The sequence below is a fragment of the Ooceraea biroi genome, chromosome 2, assembly GCF_003672135.1.
Source record: "Ooceraea biroi isolate clonal line C1 chromosome 2, Obir_v5.4, whole genome shotgun sequence".
Classification (NCBI taxonomy): domain Eukaryota; kingdom Metazoa; phylum Arthropoda; class Insecta; order Hymenoptera; family Formicidae; genus Ooceraea; species Ooceraea biroi.
In genome coordinates, this window is record NC_039507.1 from 7,726,159 (window position 1) to 7,746,175 (window position 20,017).

Consider the following 20,017-nt stretch of genomic DNA (forward strand, 5'->3'; position numbering starts at 1 on the left):
AGATTCTAGATGCACTCTTGCAGCAATGCTCCGTCTGATCACTTTTTCTGACCTTCTTGTCTTGTTTTATGAGGAAGGTGGAAATATAAAAGAACCATTATGCGCGTTTTTCACGCATAAAATTAGACGCTTAATTTCACCTCTATTACGCTTGTGTTTCGAATTTTATGTGCATTCCGGTGATAATGAAACAAATTATATAAATGGACTCTGTGATTTTATGTTTTCCTTTTTGACAAAACTCGAAATCATGCCTGGTATTTCAAAATTCTATCCTCTGCTTTCTCCTTTCTCTCTCTTGATTATCTTGCTTCCTTCCTCTTCATTAATGCAACGAAAAACTCTTGTTTTGCAACAGGTCATATTAAGCTTCTTGCAATTCTGTTGATTGAAACATGTTCTTCTCGCACGCAGCTGCGAGCTTAATCAACGCGACAAACGATACATTTTTGCCAATCGTAAATTAATGGACGAAATAATGAAAAAAGAAAAGAGTAACGGATTACGGCAGAGAGAACTTTCTAAAGCTGCTTGACAGAATTAGTTCGTTTCTGCAATCGCATTTACTCTTTTGTTGTAACCAGAAAGTTATCTAAATTATTTAAGTATTCAAAATTATATGAACGAACAAGATCTGAAACGCGGTTGTCGTTGCGTAAATTTCAATCACTCAACTTGCACTGGTATATTATTTGTCGAACGTTTTGATCCTATTTCCTCTTTAGCGGACAGTTAAAGACTCAGATAGTTAAAATCTTTTTTAGCACCTACAATTGCGGTTTGATTGTGACAATTTTAGTTTTGATTGTTCGCACAATTTCTGCTTGCCCATATAAATCTTAATTAAATCAAATAGAATTTGTAAAATAGAATTTGTAATTCTAATCTGTAATATTTTGAATAATAATACATTAAATAATAGAACACGGAGAATATGTATTATTCACCATTATTAGATTGTTTGAAGCATGAACCAAAATCTTATCTCAATCTCTTTTGCGATATTGCTTCTTGGCGATGTTATCTCTTTGGTACGAGCATTTACGTGCAACCGACATTCGCGAAAGTAATACGGGAATATCTTGTAATGTACATCTCACAATGCAATACGGTTAATTAAACGGTGTTACTAAAATGGCAATGATCGCAGCCTGAAATTGATCGCAACGATACTCACGTGTTTCCTTCGGCGATTCAGCAATAAGAAGAATTTGAGTGGCGCACGTGCGAACATTGTTGTGAACAGAACAGATAGACTTGAATGGGATCGAATGGGATACGATAATGCGTCGGATCGAGTGGGCGTCGAGGATCAATTCAAGCGATTGTAGCGTATGCACAGGCAAAGTTCAACCTTCATTAATTCAACGCCAGGTCGCCCGTCAATTAATTCAGTTACTGAAGGACGGTCGAGAGCTTCACTTCATTTTAGCAACGTTTGTTTCTCAATTTTTTAACCGTTTATTTGTAATGTTAGATTGATAAAAGTGCGGGCAGTCATATTTTAATATGCAGCAGGATAAAAATCTAAATCGATAAATAAAAATTGCGGAAAGGAAGTGATCTCATGTTGCTCATATTCTTATTGTTCTTTTATAATTTATAGAAAATAGTACGTTATTTTTAAAAAGAACTGTAGCTATGCGAGTTGGCACGTAAAGTGGAATAGGACGAAGCGTGATCTAGCGTTCCGAGGGTGAACGGAGATCGACGTTGCAGCGAGATCTTGCCTTTAGAGCAGAGCAGATCTTATTTGTTGTCGATAAGAGAAGTCTCTGCGGTTCGCGTGTCTCAAAATGTTTTTATAAAATGCAATCAAATCAATTGCACTGTTGCATTTATCTTTTGACTATTTCTATCATTTTTGCAATCCACTTTTTAATTATTTGTAATACCTGTGCCAAGCTATTTATCTCAAAGTATGCTGCACCAGAGCGCAGCACAAGTCAATACAGAGCTAAAGAAATGCTTTCATATATACTCTCTTTATTTGTTATGTAAGTATTAATATCCCTGTGCTATACGTGATATATCCTGCAATTTTGTTGTTAGACCGCGGCCAAATAGCTTCCTGCTGGCTGTAACTCCTCTTCCTTTTTAATAAAAAAAAATTAAGAAATGCTTTATTATATAATACTAACAATATTTTATTATGCTAACAATTCTCACATCACGTGTTGCAAAAAACGAAAAACAACACGTAAACAATATTTATTATTATTATTTTTATGATCATTATTTTAATATTATAATTAATTATTGGTATTCCATTTTACTTGCATCAATCTCTCTTATTAAATCTGAGTAATGCGTACAAAAACAAAACAGTAATTTATTTAATTCTATCGGTTTGCAGGAATGTAAGGCATAGGAGTATCGACAGGTGACATTATCTTTTATGTAACTAACTTGAAGTGTAATATTTTAATAGTAATTATAATGAAGTTATACAGAATGCTTTTATACAATATGTATAGATAGACAGCGTCATAATATAGTTTTCCTTATGTAATTCGTTCAATATATTTACGCTTATTCATTTCGTTTAATTATCGTCTATAATGAAAAAGAGAAGTAGAGGAGAGAGAGGGGGGGGGGAGAGAGAGAGAAAGTGTATGAGAGAGAGAGAGAGAAAGACAGAGCGAGAGAAAAAGAGGATAGAGAGATATATTGAATGTGTATTCATAAAATCTTGACGTGAAAAAACAATTGAAGCCTCGACTCGGTGATCATGAAACGAACGATATATTCTTTCTTTCGATTTTATTTTTATTTAATTGCGAGCGTACTTGGTACACATGTATACGCGTATGCTGTGCTTATTTCGCATCATTATTCGTTTCTACGACACGTCGATGACACGTCGAGAGACACATATCTTAATATTCTTATCGAGTAACGGAAACGCGAGGAACGTTTCGTTGTCCGCTTACATGACTTTTCGTTCTGCCTACTACGAGAGAAACCCTTATAGAATCTCGTATTTATATATTTATATTTATATATATATTTATATATATATATATATATATATTAATAAAAATCGCAGAAACTTTTTTCCTCTTTCGTATTTCTTTACAAATATTATATATCACCTAATGGAAATTTGTACAGTTTTTCGTAAGATTTTGCGTTGCTCTCTAATTGTTTAATTATACACATTCAGTTACGCTCGCGTAACGGGCAATTTACGCGCGTCTCCGTTAATTTCTTCCTTTTCTTTGTCCCTTTAACTTCGCGCATTAGCGTGTATCAGATTTGATAGACGAACGCGATGCAAAAACTTTTCTCCTATTTCATGCGTACTAATTCTCTAAATCTCGAAATCCAGCGAATGGATCGTTTTCTTACTGTCGCGCGATTCCTTCGCAATATTCTGCAGTATAACCATTTTTATTCAACTACGTTCTAACAAAATCTAACGATATCTCGGACATGTTCACGATTCGAGTTGACTGTAGCAATTACAATCATCCTACAGTAGGAATTTTACAACAATTTAACTTCTGACTTTCGAAGAGCGCTCCGCTTTTCGGGTGTGGTGCAACCGACACTGTCGCTCGAACGAACAAACCAGTCGAGAATAGCGCACACGTAGATATATCTAAGATCTACGAACGTCAGTGATTGGATCATCGATCGAGATGGATACATCCGCGCGAGCCGTTTAACAGTTTACAAAATTTCGTTCAGTTTGCTGGGACGCACGTTTGCTGAACGACGATGTGATAATAACGATAAATTAACGCCTCGTTAATAGAGTAGCAATAAATAATATTACAGAGTACCGCATTTCCTATATCGATGCTAAGAGCAAAAAGGAGCGGAATGGCGGGACAGGGGAGATGATATTTAATTACGTACGCGTGTACATTCATAACGAGTCTGTATAGAAACTATAGAACTAGATTATAGAAGAGCTTCCGTTATGCATAACGTGAAAGTGGAACTAACTGGTCCAATCGTTCTCCTTTACAAGACGCTTCCTTAGTGCAAACAAACGTGGAGAGTGTAAAAAAGGATTCCGTAACAGGGGTCTGACATCTTCGGGGACTTCGCTACGCTCGCCGAGTCACTTGCAGTTTTCACAGAGCACCTATTTTACAAGTATAAGCCTCAGGGAAACCTTTCCGACTATCGTTCTCGAAAACATCCGGAACGAACATTTCGACGGGTAATTATTACTACAGACTGTCTTCCGTGGGTTTATGGTACCATCATGCGATCATTGTGTAGAACAACCCACTGTGTAGATTATACTCGAGAATCGCCCTGCAGAAGCGAAGGGTTGATATTCTGCAAGATCGAAGTGTAGCGTACGAATCGTTCTGAGCTGAGCAATCCCGCGTTGGCGTCATCCCCAAGGTAACCTCGTCGAGATTGAGAGTCCTGAGAGACGATCGTGCCCCCGACAATTTTGTACGTTAGTGAAGACAAGTCCTTCTCTTTCTCTTGTAGCTCGACGCGATCGCGGATCAGCCAGACCGACCTCTGGGCTATGTCGAGATCTCGATCACCGGCTCCGCGGTATTGTTATTGAGCAGTTCCTGCTTTTCCCTCAGCTTCAGGTCGTACTGAGACGGCGACGGCGATTCTTTCGCCTCCATCGGCGACAGTCCGTCTGCCTCTTCCAGAGGAGACGCGCCCTCCTCGCTGTCCTCGTCCTCGTCGTATTCAACCTCCATCTTGGTCTCGTTCATCTCGTGCAGGCGATTGGGAATGTAGGCCGGGTGATGGGGCAGTCCGTAGCCGCTTTCACCGCCGTAGCCGACCTTGCCCATGAAGGATCTGATCTCTTCGAAGTAGCTGTCTTCTCGCTCGTTCTCGTTGCTGCTGCCGGGCGAGTCGGCGACCGAGACCACCCCGCTGCCGTCATCGGCCTCGTGTTTCTTCAGATGTCGATCCAGATTGGTCTGCTGGCCGAAGCACCTTTCGCAGAGCGGACACTTGAACGGCCGCTGCTTATCGTGAATATTCCTCACGTGTCTCTGCAGGTTGCTCGAGATACTGAAAGACCTCTCGCAGTACTTACACTTGTACGGCTGCTCGCCGGTGTGTGTTCTCAGGTGTCTCGTCAGATTGGCCGAGCGGGGGAACACCTTGCCGCAGAATTTACAGGAATATCGGTCCTTCATCTTGCCGTGGACATGATGATGATGGTGATGATGGTGATGATGGGGCGCCATCACGGCCTCCTGGAACGGCTTCACACCAGGGAACGCGCTCAGCGGCGGCCGACCAAGAAGATCGAACCCTCCTCCCGGCCTAGCGCCACTGAGCCCATTCATAAGCGAACCTAAAAAAGGAAGTCCGCGCGGTGGACCGAACGGTGGGAGCGGCGGTATCAGTCTGGATTCCGGGGTGGCGCCGGGAGGTGGCGGTGCGCCAGGAAACCCTGGAAAGGTTGCTGGACCGCGATACATTGTCTCGAGGAATATCGGATGTATCGGCCGGGGATAAGCCATGTGCGGAGGTGTGTTGGTGGCCGGTCTCTCGGCTGGCAAGCTGGATCGCAGCTGCGGACTGCTCGGGACATCCTTGGACTCGAGCTCCATCGGCGGCGGAGCAACCTCCTCTTCAGGTTTCGGAAGGTCGGGGGGCGCGGGAGTCTCTTCCATCGAGATCGACACAGGCGATGGGGTGCGACTCTTCCTGCTCACGGCTTTGGCGTCCTGCTTCCTAGTTTGCACCCTCAAATCTAACGGTTGCTCAGCCGTCTCCTGCTTCGAGGCGTTTGAGCTGCTCTCGGCTTCCATCTTCCGCTCGCTGCTTCTGATCGCCTCTCGTCGCTTCGAGTGATCATCGTCACTTTCCGGAGTCGGTTGCACCGGAGGTCTGGCCGGAGACGGCCTGAAAGTGGACGTAGCCTCCTCCGCTGTGGAAGGAGAGACTTTGTTGTGTTGCGGAAGCACTCTTGGAGGGGTGAAACGTTCCTTCTTGGGACTATCACTCTTCTCGGCTTCCTCGATTTTTGGAGGAAAAAGTAGAGGCGTATTCAAGAAATTCGGCGCGTTCGGGAAGATCCCCGGATAGGGACCCATCAGACTGGACGGGTAGAAAGGTAAACCGCCCGGTAGACTGACAGGAGGCCGTGGATACACCAGAAAGGGGTTTGTCGCTGGCGTCGGTAACTGAGGCATGGTTCCTGGCGGACCGGTCGGAGTGGTCGAGTCGCAAAATCGCTTGTGTTTCGATAATGACGTTACTGTGCTAAATGATTGTCCGCATTTAATGCATTTGATCTGCATGCGACAGTCGGCGTGCATGCGCTTGTGCCGGCATAAGTTGGAGAACTGCGTGTATGCCTTAAAACAGACTTCGCACTGGAACGGCTTTACGCTGCTGTGGATGTGGGTATGTTGCTTCAGACCGGAACTGGTGGCGAAGGTTTTGCCGCACTCGGTGCAAGCGTGGCTCCTGGCGCCCACGTGATGCGTTCTGATATGACGTTGAAGGTTTGACGGGTCCGTGAAGACCTGCCGGATGTTCGACTTTTAGCGATACTTTGAAGATGCCATCAGATCGGGAGAATTGTCTGGTTTTGGCGAGTGGAGCGTGAATCTGAAACTTACCTTCGGACAGTTCTCGCACGGATAGTTTCGCAGGTCGCCGTGAACGATTGCGCGATGTCGCACCAGAAGGGGCCGCCAAGCGTAGGCACGGGGACAGCTCTCGCAGCGGTGTTGCTCCGCTGGGTATCTGTGACAGGTCACCAAGTGGCTGTCCAACCTGGAAAATACATTGTGCGAACGTCCCATTGAGTGCAGTAGGAACAATCAATTTTTTAAACAAAAAAGAATGTAAGAAAGAATAATATAACGGTCCATAACAGTACGATGCCGAAAATCATGAAGAATGCTTGTATTCCTGAAGCACATTCGGAATAAGTAAAGTGACAATTGACGTAATTTGGAAGATCCATGAGATCTTTTTACACGATAATTACTTGCAGACATTACTGTCTATTATTTCATGTACCGCCTAAAGTTTAATCAAGGCGCCGAGTAGGCAGGATGCGATATGGTAACCGACCTCCACCGACAAAGACTGCGCCGCGCGCAGTCTCGGATGATGACTAAGTGACTTCGGCTGCACGGTGGCGAGTCGGCTCTCATGTAATAACGGTCGCACACCCCCCGAAGAAGAGGGCGGCCATCGCGCGCAAACATACGCCGTCACGAAGAAAAGCCGTCCTAAGGGGGTTGTCACGGGGTAGGCACGGGTTATCGTCACGCGGGATGCCGTAGTGTGCGGCAGCATTGATTTTACACCCCCGAACACACGCATCGTGTGAAACCTATTCGTGGTGAGATAGTGCCTTCATGGTGACGGTGTGCCGTGCCAGATGAGCTGCGAGCACGCGACGCCTTCGATGATGTATGCGGAGGGTGGTGGTTTTAACACCCCCGATTGCGGATCCTAGCTGGGGTTTAACGCCCCACAACAGGTGAATCTGCCGCGAGAGACATCGTTAACATCGACCGAGAAAACGTATCGTGCGTGAGAGTGTCATTGTCTCTCCCTATTGATGAGATAATTGATCTTTAGGAATTTATCTAAATCAAAGCCTAAATCATCTTAAGGGGGGAGCCTGCTTTAGAATGTTGAAAATAAGGTATAATTTTACGAATTTTTTTGGAGAAACTTTACAGCGGATCATTATAAAACTTTGATGCATTTATTAGTACATGTTTAAAGATAAAAAAATTATTTTTTTATTTGAATATATCGTCTGTAGAGGTCGTCCTGGAGGCATCTTAGTGCAGCCGGCATTGTAAATTGGTGAGCATTCTCCTGCCTCCAAATTTCATCCAAACTGAAAAATTGAAATATTTTCTTGTTATTTATGAATTTCCATCGTCGATGAACCTTTAATATTCATAAAAACATTAGGTTAAACAATTATTTTTGCATGAAAAAGTTCAAAAACTTTGCCTAAAAATCGTACTTTTGTGTTCTAAGCTCCACCATTTTGGCACTTTTCAACTTTTTTCTTCTCTCTTTGGTTCATCGACGATGGGAATTCATAAATAACGAGAACATATTTCAATTTTTCAGTTTAGACGAAATTTGGAGGCAGGAGAATGCTCACCAATTTGCAATGCCGGCGACGCGGCTGCACTAAGATTTCTCCAGGACGACCTCTACAAACGATATATTCAAATCAAAAAATAATTTTTTTATCTTTAAACATGTACTAATAAATGCATCAAAGTTTTATAATGATCCGCTGTATAGTTTCTCCAAAAACAATTCGTAAAATATACCTTATTTTCAGCGTTCTAAAGCAGGCTCCCCCCTTAATCTAAGAAGATTTATCGTCTCAAGCATCGATTTAAGCATCTAATTTAAGTTATGTTTTTACGTATTATAAAATTATAAAAATTTTAAGTGACTGATAAACAACACATCAAGTTTAGATTGCATTATTTTGTACATTTTCGTGTTAATTGCTTTCTAATCAAAGACGATGACACAGTCTCGAGGCGGAATGAAAGCTGACTAGGCATCTTATTCAATCGCAATGAAAAATAAGTCTTAAAGTAATGTTCAGGGCTCGAAAGTTCGAAAGAGAGCGCTTGCGTGACAAAAAGCTTTCGCGAGCGCGATTACCAGCTCCGAGATTTGAAGGCGATTAGGCACTCACCCTTGAATTCTATCGATTAACTAATAATGGAAATCGACGGACGCGACGAATACTTTAATATCGTTGAAATTATGAAATCCATGTCTCTCGATTTCTATCCGCGACAGTGTGACGCGCACATAATCGTCGCCGATTTCGAAAGTGTATAATGATGTGCCATGAATCCTTCATGATTCACGCTTTGTATCGTCGCACTAATGACCGATTTTTCGAATGGAGAACGATACCTGACTCACGCCAATAAAATTTTTGTAAATTATGTAATAAAAGTACAACAACGAAAGTAAAAAGTTTCTATTATATAATAATCTATATTATCTTCAATCTAGCTTATTATGAATATCACGAAAAATTTTGGATACACAGAATAGAAAATAAGTAATTTTGAAACCTTTCATAAATCAAATTTGTATTAAAAATAAAATTTATTCCACGAGAAAGAATTTTTTGTTTCAATCTATTGTTGAATAAATAAAACAATGATGACGCTTACAGTTCAATATCCTGAAACGGCTTGTCGCAGACGGTGCATCTCGTTTCTCCTTCCTCTTCGTCTTCCTTGTCCTCATCGACGGTACCGCTGTGCTGCGAAGCTGTAAATAACGAATGCAACACAGATCACAAGTGTTCCCGACGTACTGGCGATAGCGCGAGCAAAAGTCGCAATTCGATCGCGGTTTATGTGTATGCGCGAGCGGTCGTAGCTCTATAAATTACAACCCTCTACGAACGATGATACGTGACCCGTCGTGGTGTGGGCGAATTACGTGATCCAGAACCGCGCGAGGGCCACAGGAATGGCGTGACAAGTGGACTAGCGCGGATTGTTCCTGAATTATTAAATTAAAGCAGCAGTATCGTGTCCGATCTACAAAAGGAAGACTTTGGCGTTCTTGTCAGATTCAACGATGATTTAGCTAGCTTCGCAGAAATAGTGGAAACTTTTGATAAATTTTCGCATTTGTATTTATCTTGATTTTATCTTTATTTTAATATTTTATTTTGTTTTTTTCATTATTAGTTTAAATTTTAGCTGTTAAAAGGAATCGCGGTGATTTCCTGATCACAAATTTATTTTGCAAAGATACATAGCTGATGATGAATAACTAATAACTGTTTTAGTGAAATAAACAAGTTAACGAATTGAAATAATAATAATGTGTTATATGTTTTACAAAATATTTACCCTTTAATCAATGATTTCTTTGCAAAATATTGATTTTCATCTATTATTTGTAAGACGATTTTATGCTTGTAAAACGCGCGAACGTCACACAATGCGATGCGAGTTACGTCACTATCACTACGTTGTCTTTTCCTTCTCAACAAGCACGATCCGACACACGAGCGATCACGAAGACAATAGACACAATGATGTTCTCGTTAGTTAGTTGGCGGTACCGACCGGTAAGTGCAAACGTAAGCGGGGGTGTTTGAAATCGCTTGCCATTGGTACAAGCAACGTTGGGGGTCAGCCAATCGCAGGTGAGTCTCGTCAGCCCCCCTGCGGCGTTCCATCCCCGAATATCAGAACGCAACGGCAGGTAAAATCAGAGACCCATGAAAGAGACAAGGTGCAATTATCAACGGATTCAGCATCGGCATCAATCGACGCACAGAACGACGCACTTTTATCAAACTCCCTTATTTAAAATTTATTTATTTAAAATACATCGCGCGCGCATACATACATCAATCTTGCTCTCACGCAAAATATATTCTGAAAACAAATAATGAGATATCTGATGCAGAGTTAGTAAGAAAGCAAGTTACAAGAGACGGAAAATGGCTGAAAAAAATAGACAAAACTTAGTTTAAATTTACTCAGAAATTGGATTTAACTCTTATCGGAAGTATATAAGTATATAACGCGATTCGGTTCAAGTTTGAACGGTATCCGACCTCCAACGGTTATTTAAATCTGCCACTACACTTGTTCCGACCATATGGTCGCGCGATGGCCCCCAACGGACCTTCATGGGAAACGGGCACAACCCCCGTACCACCAACTACGCCCAACGCCATGCCGACCTCCCCTTAGTACGTTAATCGTTCCTCTCTGCACGACTAATTCGTAGCGGCACGCCGTGAATTTAAACAATGAAAGATGCGGTCGACTTTGAGTTCACCCTCGAAACGGTACCGTCCAAATGCAGTATTCAAAAAAACGAAAAGTAAAAAACAAAAGCTTTTCAAACTACATCTAAATAATTAATCAATAGTATATAACTAATTGACGTAAAAGAAGTGCAAAATAATTTTTAACAATAATATAAGTAGCGGCAAGACAGAAATGCTAAAATAACTTTGGGAGTAATTTCAAGACAGTACAGAATTGTTTAATAATGTGAATGCACACTTGACTATACATAATACATAAATAAAATTTGTAAGTAAAATAATATGGATATTTTAATTACGTATATCGAGAAAAATTAAAACATTGATTGCAAATGCTACAATAATAGTTTGCATTCTTTCAGACATTTTCATAACATATTATAGCAATTTTTTTACCTTTGAAAAATTATATTTTGTGAATAAGGTGTACTGCATTTTCACAAGCGATTGTTTCTCCAAGATTAATGAAAAGACAGTTGAAAGCATTATGTTAATTTACCGCGCAGAAGGAGCAGGAACAAAGTCACGTTGCGGAAAGTCAACAGGTGGGATCCACTGGCAACTCCCTACGGTCGAGTAGTCAGTTGGCAGTTGCATGGGAAAAAGTAACGGAAATCAATGTTTTTGTCGCATCGTGACGCGGATTCGCAGACCAAAGTAGTAAAAATTAAATCGATGGGCATGTCAAAGTAGATCTATATTTGTTAGTTTCTTATTTAATATAGCTTCTCCACAAATTATATAGACATCAATTATTTTTCAATACAAAACATTTAAAACTTACAGAATAATTGGAAAAATAACATACATATCTAAAACTAATTTGCGAAAACATAAATTAAATAGTATAATACATATGATTATAAGATTATAAGAAAATAAGATTTTTATTTAACTACGTTTATAATAATTTTTCATAAAACAGAAATCTAATAGTTATATAAATGACTAAAAATTTATATATTCCTAAAAACTAGAAAAGTTTTCTTTTTCTAGGGAATATATTGTTTCTATATCAAGACAATTTAATTTTTTGTAAAAATAAATCTCATATTTCTCTTTCGGTGGAATAACTAGAAAATCAATTGCATCTTTCCGTAAAAATTTGTCACACGCAACCGTAGCGATTTCGAAGCAAACGTCAAATAAACGTGTCATTAGTCCGATGAATCAGATGGGGTTTGTAACGTGTCACACGCACCTCCCTGCCACGGAGTATGCCACCCTCTCAGAAAAGAGTGTCGCGTGCCCTTTTGTACGCGGATACCCCTTTTTTTCCCATTCTGACCCGTGCCCTTTTTTTTGATCGTCCCTGAGACCTGGTTATGCGCGTGTTAATAGACAATAGTTGGCTATAAATTATCCGCAACCCTAATAGAGCTATCGGAAAACACACCAAGTATGGTACAGGCGTGTTTCTCGGATGCGGAAGGAAAGGGAAAACGACGACAAGAAAAACAACCACCACAGAAAATCACCGCCATAATTCATCGTAACTGTCCGCAACAATCGCATTTTACCGAAACTCGATCCGTGACGTAAGTCCAAAAGTGTCTGGGAAAAAAATCCTATAATGTTATAATTAACATACACATAATTATTTACCTCGACAGACATCATTTCTAAATGTTTAAAATAATAGATACCTGATTCAGTGTATTTGCTCATTGTAATATGTGATAACCGCGTATGACGTTATCTTCATTTGTTAAGTTTTCACTTTGCATGATAAAAGATGTTGACATCTATTTCCATTGTAGTTATTAAAATATTCTTGATAACTTCAAAATTTTGTCTTTCAAAGTATAACGTAACGTAAAAAAAAAGAAAATGTATATTTACAAAAAGAAAAGAAGATATCTACAAAAAGTTAGCGTTGATAAAATAAATTAAATGCCACGTGCGAGTGAAATATAAAAAATTGCTAATATGAATATTCGTTATATGTATGTACGTCTGATATACGAGATTAAGTTAACATTCAACTCCAGTTGAATGCTCGCGCGCACCCCACGTAGGCGTGTTAAAATGATTCTTCTCGTGTCTTTTTCCTTCGCTCTCCCTCGCCGCCGTCTCACTCCGCAAAAAAAATGATCCGTCCGAGGGAGAGACGCAGATGCAACCCTCGCAAGGGTTGGAGCGGAGCGTACATCGTTTGTTTGACATCATTATTTCTGCTGCACGCACCAGCTTGTCGGAGATTCCCTCGTAAAAATGGCTTTACCGGATTAACGATAACGCCAACACCACTCTTGCGCCGTTTACAGTCGGTATTAATCTCGTTTAATGCATGACAGTAGATGGACGTTCACCAACAGAACAAAAATCTACGGAATGGACATTAAAAATTGAGAGAAAAAAATATTAATAATGTAATTAGTGATGATGATCAATGATATAAATTATTAATAATACTTTCTAACCGACGCACCCCTATATCTGCCTATTCTGTCGCGCGAATAAAATTCTTAATCCCCGAATTAATTAAAGGGAATAAACGTTATCGGTAGGCTCGACTTAATTGGTACGGTAACTTTTCGCTATTAAAGTCACCCCATAAAACTATATCTCCCTTTTAGACCTGGCTCTATCGTGATTCTGCTATATAATATCTAAAAATGTGACCGTCCAAGATAATTGATTTTTCAGAAGATTTGGAAATTAAAATTTTATTTACAGAAATGACGTCTTACCAAGAGGAATTTATCTTTAGTGCCTTAATCAGTGGGAAAATTTAATTAATGAGCGTATTAGTACGACGTGGCATATCGATGTGCGAGGACGCATTTACGAGGTTCCGGAATTATGAAAAACTGTCGGCGAATTAGCCGTAGATTCTGCGATGGCAGAACTTCGACAATAAGCCCGGTTTTAATTACCGCGACATCTGGGTAACGCATATAACCCTCCGGCCCTAATTCAGCCCTACCAAGTCGTCATCCAGATTCTGACCATCGTGCAGAAGTTACAACCAGATAATTGTTGAACAGTCAGGCACGTAGACGCTACCCTTCTTCGTAAACGTCCCAAATATATTAATGGCGCAATAATCCGCATAATGAAATCCAGCGATCGATTAATTAAATTAAACGGGCTGATTGAAGCGGGCATTCCAAGTGTTAATAACTGCAAAGTGTTTGCTTCAAGACTTATATCTTGGAAATATATATTTTCCAACGGGTGACGAACTTAGGTATTAAAAAGTGGAATATTCGCAAATTCAGTTGAGAGAAAATATAATTAATATATTAACTGCACACATATCCACACACACACACGCGCGCGCGCGCGTAAAGGAACGTATATAACTGTATATATTATATATTTGTACTTTATATATACATATATACAGTGCGATTTGTCATAAATTTATAATTTATAATATACCACGCGGCATTATTTTATATTACCTATATAATTTTATATAATATAGAATAGAAAAATAAAACCATTAACTAGTTGGGATTGCAGTATTTTGCGTGCTACTTCGCACATCAACGGACGAGAAGGATGGTCCCCCTGGACAAAAGTCGAAGCGACACGGGGCACAGGGCGACATGTAGCTTGGACACGTCTATCTGCAGATAATCAGCGCTTATTACCGGACCGGGGTTAATACGCAACGGTCGACCAGGTGAATCACGCCAAAGTCAAGGGTGCATGACGAGCAGCTCGTGCACACAACGATCCACGATTTACCCTCTGTCCGCCCCCGATTCGTCGTTTCGGAAAACACCTGCCCTTCACATTTGCGTTCATACGCGTAATTGTACGCGCACGAGCCGCCAACGTGCGCGATGTGTATCGGCACAGAAAGTCGTAAAGCCATGCCGAAACGATCGCTGCCGCCGATATCTCGCTCTGGCCATCTGAATTCTATTTCATTACGTTACCATTGTGTATTTTCTGTTTTCTTTCTTCATTTATTTAAACACAACTGTATTCCATGATACCGAAATATAATGTTGTACATTTATTATATTATTTATTTATTTATAATTTTCTTCGTACTATTTTAATTAATCTGTGCGAAATAGATGCGTCAATCTTATCAATTGTTAAATATTATCTTTATTTTATTATGTTTTTTAATGTTTTAGTAGATATTGTTAAAATATCTGTAGTGTTAAAATATTTTTTATTACGTATTATCAACTAAACTGCGTAGTGAATGGGTAGATAATAAGAATGCTTCGACAATGCCCTGCTTGCAGAAAGAGCTAAATAGATAGGATAGGCTATTGTCTGAAGTAAGACACTCACCAGTCTCTCGATCACTTCTGTCCTCGGTCGTATTTTCACCCAACATGTCCTGCAGTTGCAACGGCTCCCGAAGACCCAGAAGAAGCTCTTCACCCGTTACGATGTCGCGGATAGCTTCGTACACCATCTGTGACCATCAAGACCGACATTTATCAATATTCAATTCTCGAACCTTTTAGTAATATTCTTGGAAATATTCTCAGTTAATTATAAACAATTGTTTTAAATCGCAAAAGATTATGCTTCAAAAATTAAGTGTACAAAATTAATATGTTATAAAAGTAACATGTTACTATTTCCAACTTTACAATCCTTTATTCATCAAATTATTGTTGTCTGCCAAACACATAATTGATATGGACAAATCTTTTACAAAATAACAAGTGCAACAGTTTTACAATATTTTATAAATTCTTGCTGCTATAAACTGACATTTATCGCAATGCTTTTATATTGTTAAAGACAGAAGTATCATGGGCAGAAGCGCAGCAGACGTAGTGCTTTTTTCTAATTAACAAATCTATCATTATATTTGATATATCAGCAGTTTGGTTTCACAAAGCGTCCCTTCTCATGCGGCACATAATCTACATGAGATTCAATGAAGTCCGGTAGCGTCGGGAAGCCATGAAACGATCTTTATAGTGTCGTCACGGGGCCCGGAGCGTCATTACGATAGCGATTCTGCAGGGTACTGATAGAACGTTGCGCCTCTCCCCCCATTCCCACAGCGATTGCGAGAGGGCGTATAGGAAGTCAGTGAAACGACCCCGTGGGGTGACTTAATAACTAAACACCCTGTATACATGTAACTTACGACGCGCCCATAACATCGCGCATATACCATGTGCCACGGTTCACAGTGAGAAAGATAGAAAGAGAGAAAGGGAGAAAGAGCCAAACGGACAGGAGTATGAGTTCGACCCTAAATTGACACCGTGACCTCCATCATTTCCGCTTATAACGTCTGTTCGACGGCCAATCACGTGTAGGTACAGTTCTTTCGATGACGATGATATAAAATTTTATTCTTTAACACTTCTCTTTTTACTTGATTGGAAAACATATATGTTTCACATTTGCTTAAATTGTTCAAACAAGCAAACATTACCAAAATTCTTTTCTTATGAAACATTTCTTTCATAAATATATATGTTTAAAAAATATTCTATTAAAAGTATTCTTTATTTTATTAGAGAATGATCAATAAAATGTTAAACTTTTTATTGCACAAGCATAATATTTTTCATCAAGTCAAGTTAATAGTTTATAGGAAGATTTATGCATATGTTTATGCATCTACACATAAAAAGTTACTTCAATAGATGATTAGGCAGGTGGAAAACAATATAAGTATTCAGAAATATTAATGAGGTTTTTAACAATCGATGACATATGCAGAACGAATGACAGCTCTAGCCTGGCGCCGAGTAATTATTGCGTTTCCTAGTAACTGCAACTGTCGATCGGGTGTCAGTTGCGTTTAAATGCTTGTTAAACAGAGGGTGAGTCCGGGAATTTGTACCAAGCATAATAAAAAAAGCTGGTTTAAAACGAGGCAGAAGCTCTGACATCTTACCGCATTTCTACATTAACATTTCTACATTAACAAGAAAATATCGCTAAGCTTGAAGCTTTAATTGCATTACTTGACTACTGAATTTTCATTACCTGACCACCAATGAGTACATGTCGCATGTTTACCGCGTGCGGGCTAGTAGTACTTCGAATGTATTTCAGCCAGTTATTTGTCTCGTGGGACGCGTCCAACCACCCTCTCACTCCACTGCCCGCTACGCGAACCTGGAATAAAAGTGGGATGCATATCGCTAAATACAATAAAAAGATGCAATGAAAAATTTGAAATATGAACAATTTTAAATGTGGTTGCTAACTTAAAAGATAGTCGCAATCATGTCACGAACATAACGAACAAATTCTGTTTTTTGTTTTAAAAAATCGATCTGGTTTATACTCCAGTACGATTCTATCGTGCATGATTGGCGCGATATGTCCAAATCGTGCGACAGAATTACTTTTCGAGTGCGATTCAATTGGTGCACGTGCGCCAAACGACACCGTGTATTTCCGGCGGCGAGACCGCAACGTTTCGGGAGCCGAAACATTGCGTTTAACGGACTGTCGCTCACGGACATCGCCCTCTCATCACCCTTGCATCTGCTCTGACTTCCCGTTCCAGCATCCCTGCGAGGTGTCCCTACTTTTAGGGCGAGACAAGTGATTTTTTTCAATTGTCTCGCGCGGCCTCGATGCCCCGCGACGCTTGACCGGCCAAGCGTCTCGCCCCGACTCGCCGGCGTCGTTCCTGGACACCCCATTTGCCAACGGGAAGCTACGAATATTCTCCGCGTCACCCTCATCTCGTACGCTAAACACGTTTTGCACTTCCACCGCAAATGGGTTCTCAATAGAACGCGGAGGCGCATTTTCAGGAACAACCTGCGACGGTATCATCGACCTCTCATCAAAGCGAGATCGTCCTGATGCCCCTGCGCTGTCTTTGCGTTCTTCGAGAAGCTTATCGAGGTCGTATCTGCTCATACTTTCGCAGGATTTGACCTGCAGGCTCACACCACCTGCTGGTTATGGGAGCAACTAGGCACGCCCATAAAAATCAATGAATCTCGCAGGTGGATAAACGTTGATTCCACAGGTAAGTAATCCCGGTCGAAGTATGCTCTAAATAGCGGAAGACGTCTCTCCGCTGAAAGCTTTATGAAGATCTACGCCCCATGGATAATCCTTGCATGCTCCCTGAAAATATTGAGCGAGCCGCCAGAAATTTACTCCGCTCCGACACTTTTCAGGGTCTTCCCTTTCATTCACGAACCTTCCGCACTTTCTCGATTCATATTTCGAGCCTTCATCTGCCTACTCTTTTGTGTAAGCCTTTTATTTAGCTTTTATCTTGATTTTTTGTAGAGAAACACCGTCCTGCATACGGAATACATTTCTACCATTATTATTATTTTATCGCGTCGCAGTCTTCAGCAATCTTGTTACTTGTGAGATAAGACTGTGTAGCCCAAGTTTAGATTTATAAATCTAAAACTGATTTTTCTAATGCAATAATAATATTCCAAAATAAGCGTCTGTTAAAAATTTATAAAAATGATTTGATGAAGTTCATATATATCGGAATATATAAACAAATATCTGAGAAGGTTGCGCGAATGGAAATTAATGTATCACTTTCAATATGATGTCCCGAGACGATAGTTCAGGTAGCACGGTTAAAAAATTTGTAATTATTTAGAATAACCCAATAGAAAACGGGACAATTTGCCAAAGAAAGATGAAAAGGAATCAAGGCAGCATCGATGCCGATGATCATAATGGCTACTTTGCTACCGGGGACCGTTAAGGTGCGTTCTTGGGAGATGGGCACGAATCGGGCACCACAATGGGACTTCTCACTATGTTACACGACAGATTACGATCTGTCCTGGGATCTCACCTATGACAGTGATGCGCTAACTTGCTCATTGGCGCAGGAGCGGGTTGTTTGCGGAGAATGACAGATCATGAGAAAAAGCAAACATCGATGAAAAACTATTCAACAAAGGGAGAAAACTGAGCTGTCACGATCTATAAAAATTGAAGTATCATAGGAAACACATCATGCTATTTTTATTTCATCCAATCCACACATTTCGATATTTCAAAATTTTTAATAATAAATTAAAAGTGATCCGGCAATCATAAATTAGATATATTTTAATCTAGATTTATTGAAATTTATATTTATTGCAATTTATATATTAAGGAGTTTACATACTTTTCGATTAGCAACAATAATAATTTTAACGATGAGAGAGACGTTATATTAAATTCTAATAAACATTGTTTAATGTTGTTAGATAATTGTATCAACTGTTTACGAGACGTGCACTCCTGGGAAAGATGGAAAGTTTTTGAACGCGTTTTCGACATTTGTCAAGAAAATTGAGATACAGAAAGAGAGATTCGTCACTGGCTTTAACGACCCAGCGGGAAGTTTCGTCCGCTTTGTCGGCATACACGGACATGTGCTAACAATTCGTAGGACAGATTTGTCTGGCCGTGAATATCTCCCGTGATCGTGCCGCGCCATTCTATGCAAACGGAAAATTATAATACTGCGGAAATGTATCGTCGCAAGCGCGGAACGTCTTAATAGGCCATCCCAGATCAATAAAAAAACTTTTGTAATTTTAGAAATCTGACATTTCCCACGAAATAAAAAAATATATTATTTTCTTAAAATTTAAGCGAACAGTTATTGATAAGCATATCATCACATAATAACAGACCAATCAGAATGATAGTGAAAAGAAGAATTAATATCAAATGTTTGTATGTTAGTTATTTTATAGGTACAAGTCTTAAAAAATGTTAATCAGCCTACAATCTTTCTTTTTTTCGGGATAAAAATTCAAAAGTTCGATAAATCTGTTTCTTTTTCGAAACAAGCGGAATATACCAAGCAAGCCACATCTCGCCGAGAGGTTTTTCATGCGTTGGTCAGACGCATGAAAGGACGAAGAATCGGATAAGTAACGGCACAGTACGATACTATCCTGTCCAGTGGATGATCTGCAGGACACGCGGTTCGGAGGATCTTCATAGCTCGGCATGGGGCTCGCGTCACTGTCCCGCTGCACAAAACGCGCGATCGCCTCTTTCCCTTTGTAACCTCACACCTCCAACAAAACGAAGCCTACGAAAGGTTTTCCTACGTCGCTTAGGCCGTTTAGATTTTACCGAAAATACCCTGCGAGAAAGAAGGAACTGCCAGACAACGCGACAGATCTTCGTGCCTCGTTCTGAATGGTCCCACATAATCGGCGATGCACTGCATTGTTGTTAGAGAACTTTTAGCGACGCAAGGAACTGTATAATGTGCTATCAATCGCGATCTGTTGTGGTGATGCAATGGAAATTTATGTATCTGTGTTCCTCACGTATGAGCAAAATTTCCAAAGT

The 20,017-nt window shown here is 40.2% G+C and overlaps 1 protein-coding gene across 3 annotated transcripts in view; it reads right to left on the reverse strand.

Moving 5' to 3' along the window:
- Positions 1-2,408: 2,408 nt before the first annotated feature.
- LOC105276834 (MDS1 and EVI1 complex locus protein) overlaps positions 2,409-20,017 on the reverse strand; it is a 77,613-nt gene continuing 60,004 nt past the window's right edge. The window contains exons 4-8 of one of the 3 annotated variants that reach the window (XM_011334766.3): positions 16,703-16,834; positions 15,032-15,158; positions 9,141-9,240; positions 6,573-6,729; positions 2,409-6,476 (exon numbers count right to left, since the gene is read on the reverse strand). In XM_011334766.3, the coding sequence (XP_011333068.1) occupies positions 4,497-6,476; positions 6,573-6,729; positions 9,141-9,240; positions 15,032-15,158; positions 16,703-16,834 (2,496 nt within the window). In that variant the 3' untranslated portion in view covers positions 2,409-4,496. Of the gene's footprint in view, positions 6,492-6,572; positions 6,730-9,140; positions 9,241-15,031; positions 15,159-16,702; positions 16,835-20,017 lie in introns of all 3 variants that reach the window. The other 2 variants (XM_011334764.3, XM_011334765.3) reach the window with 2 other exon arrangements.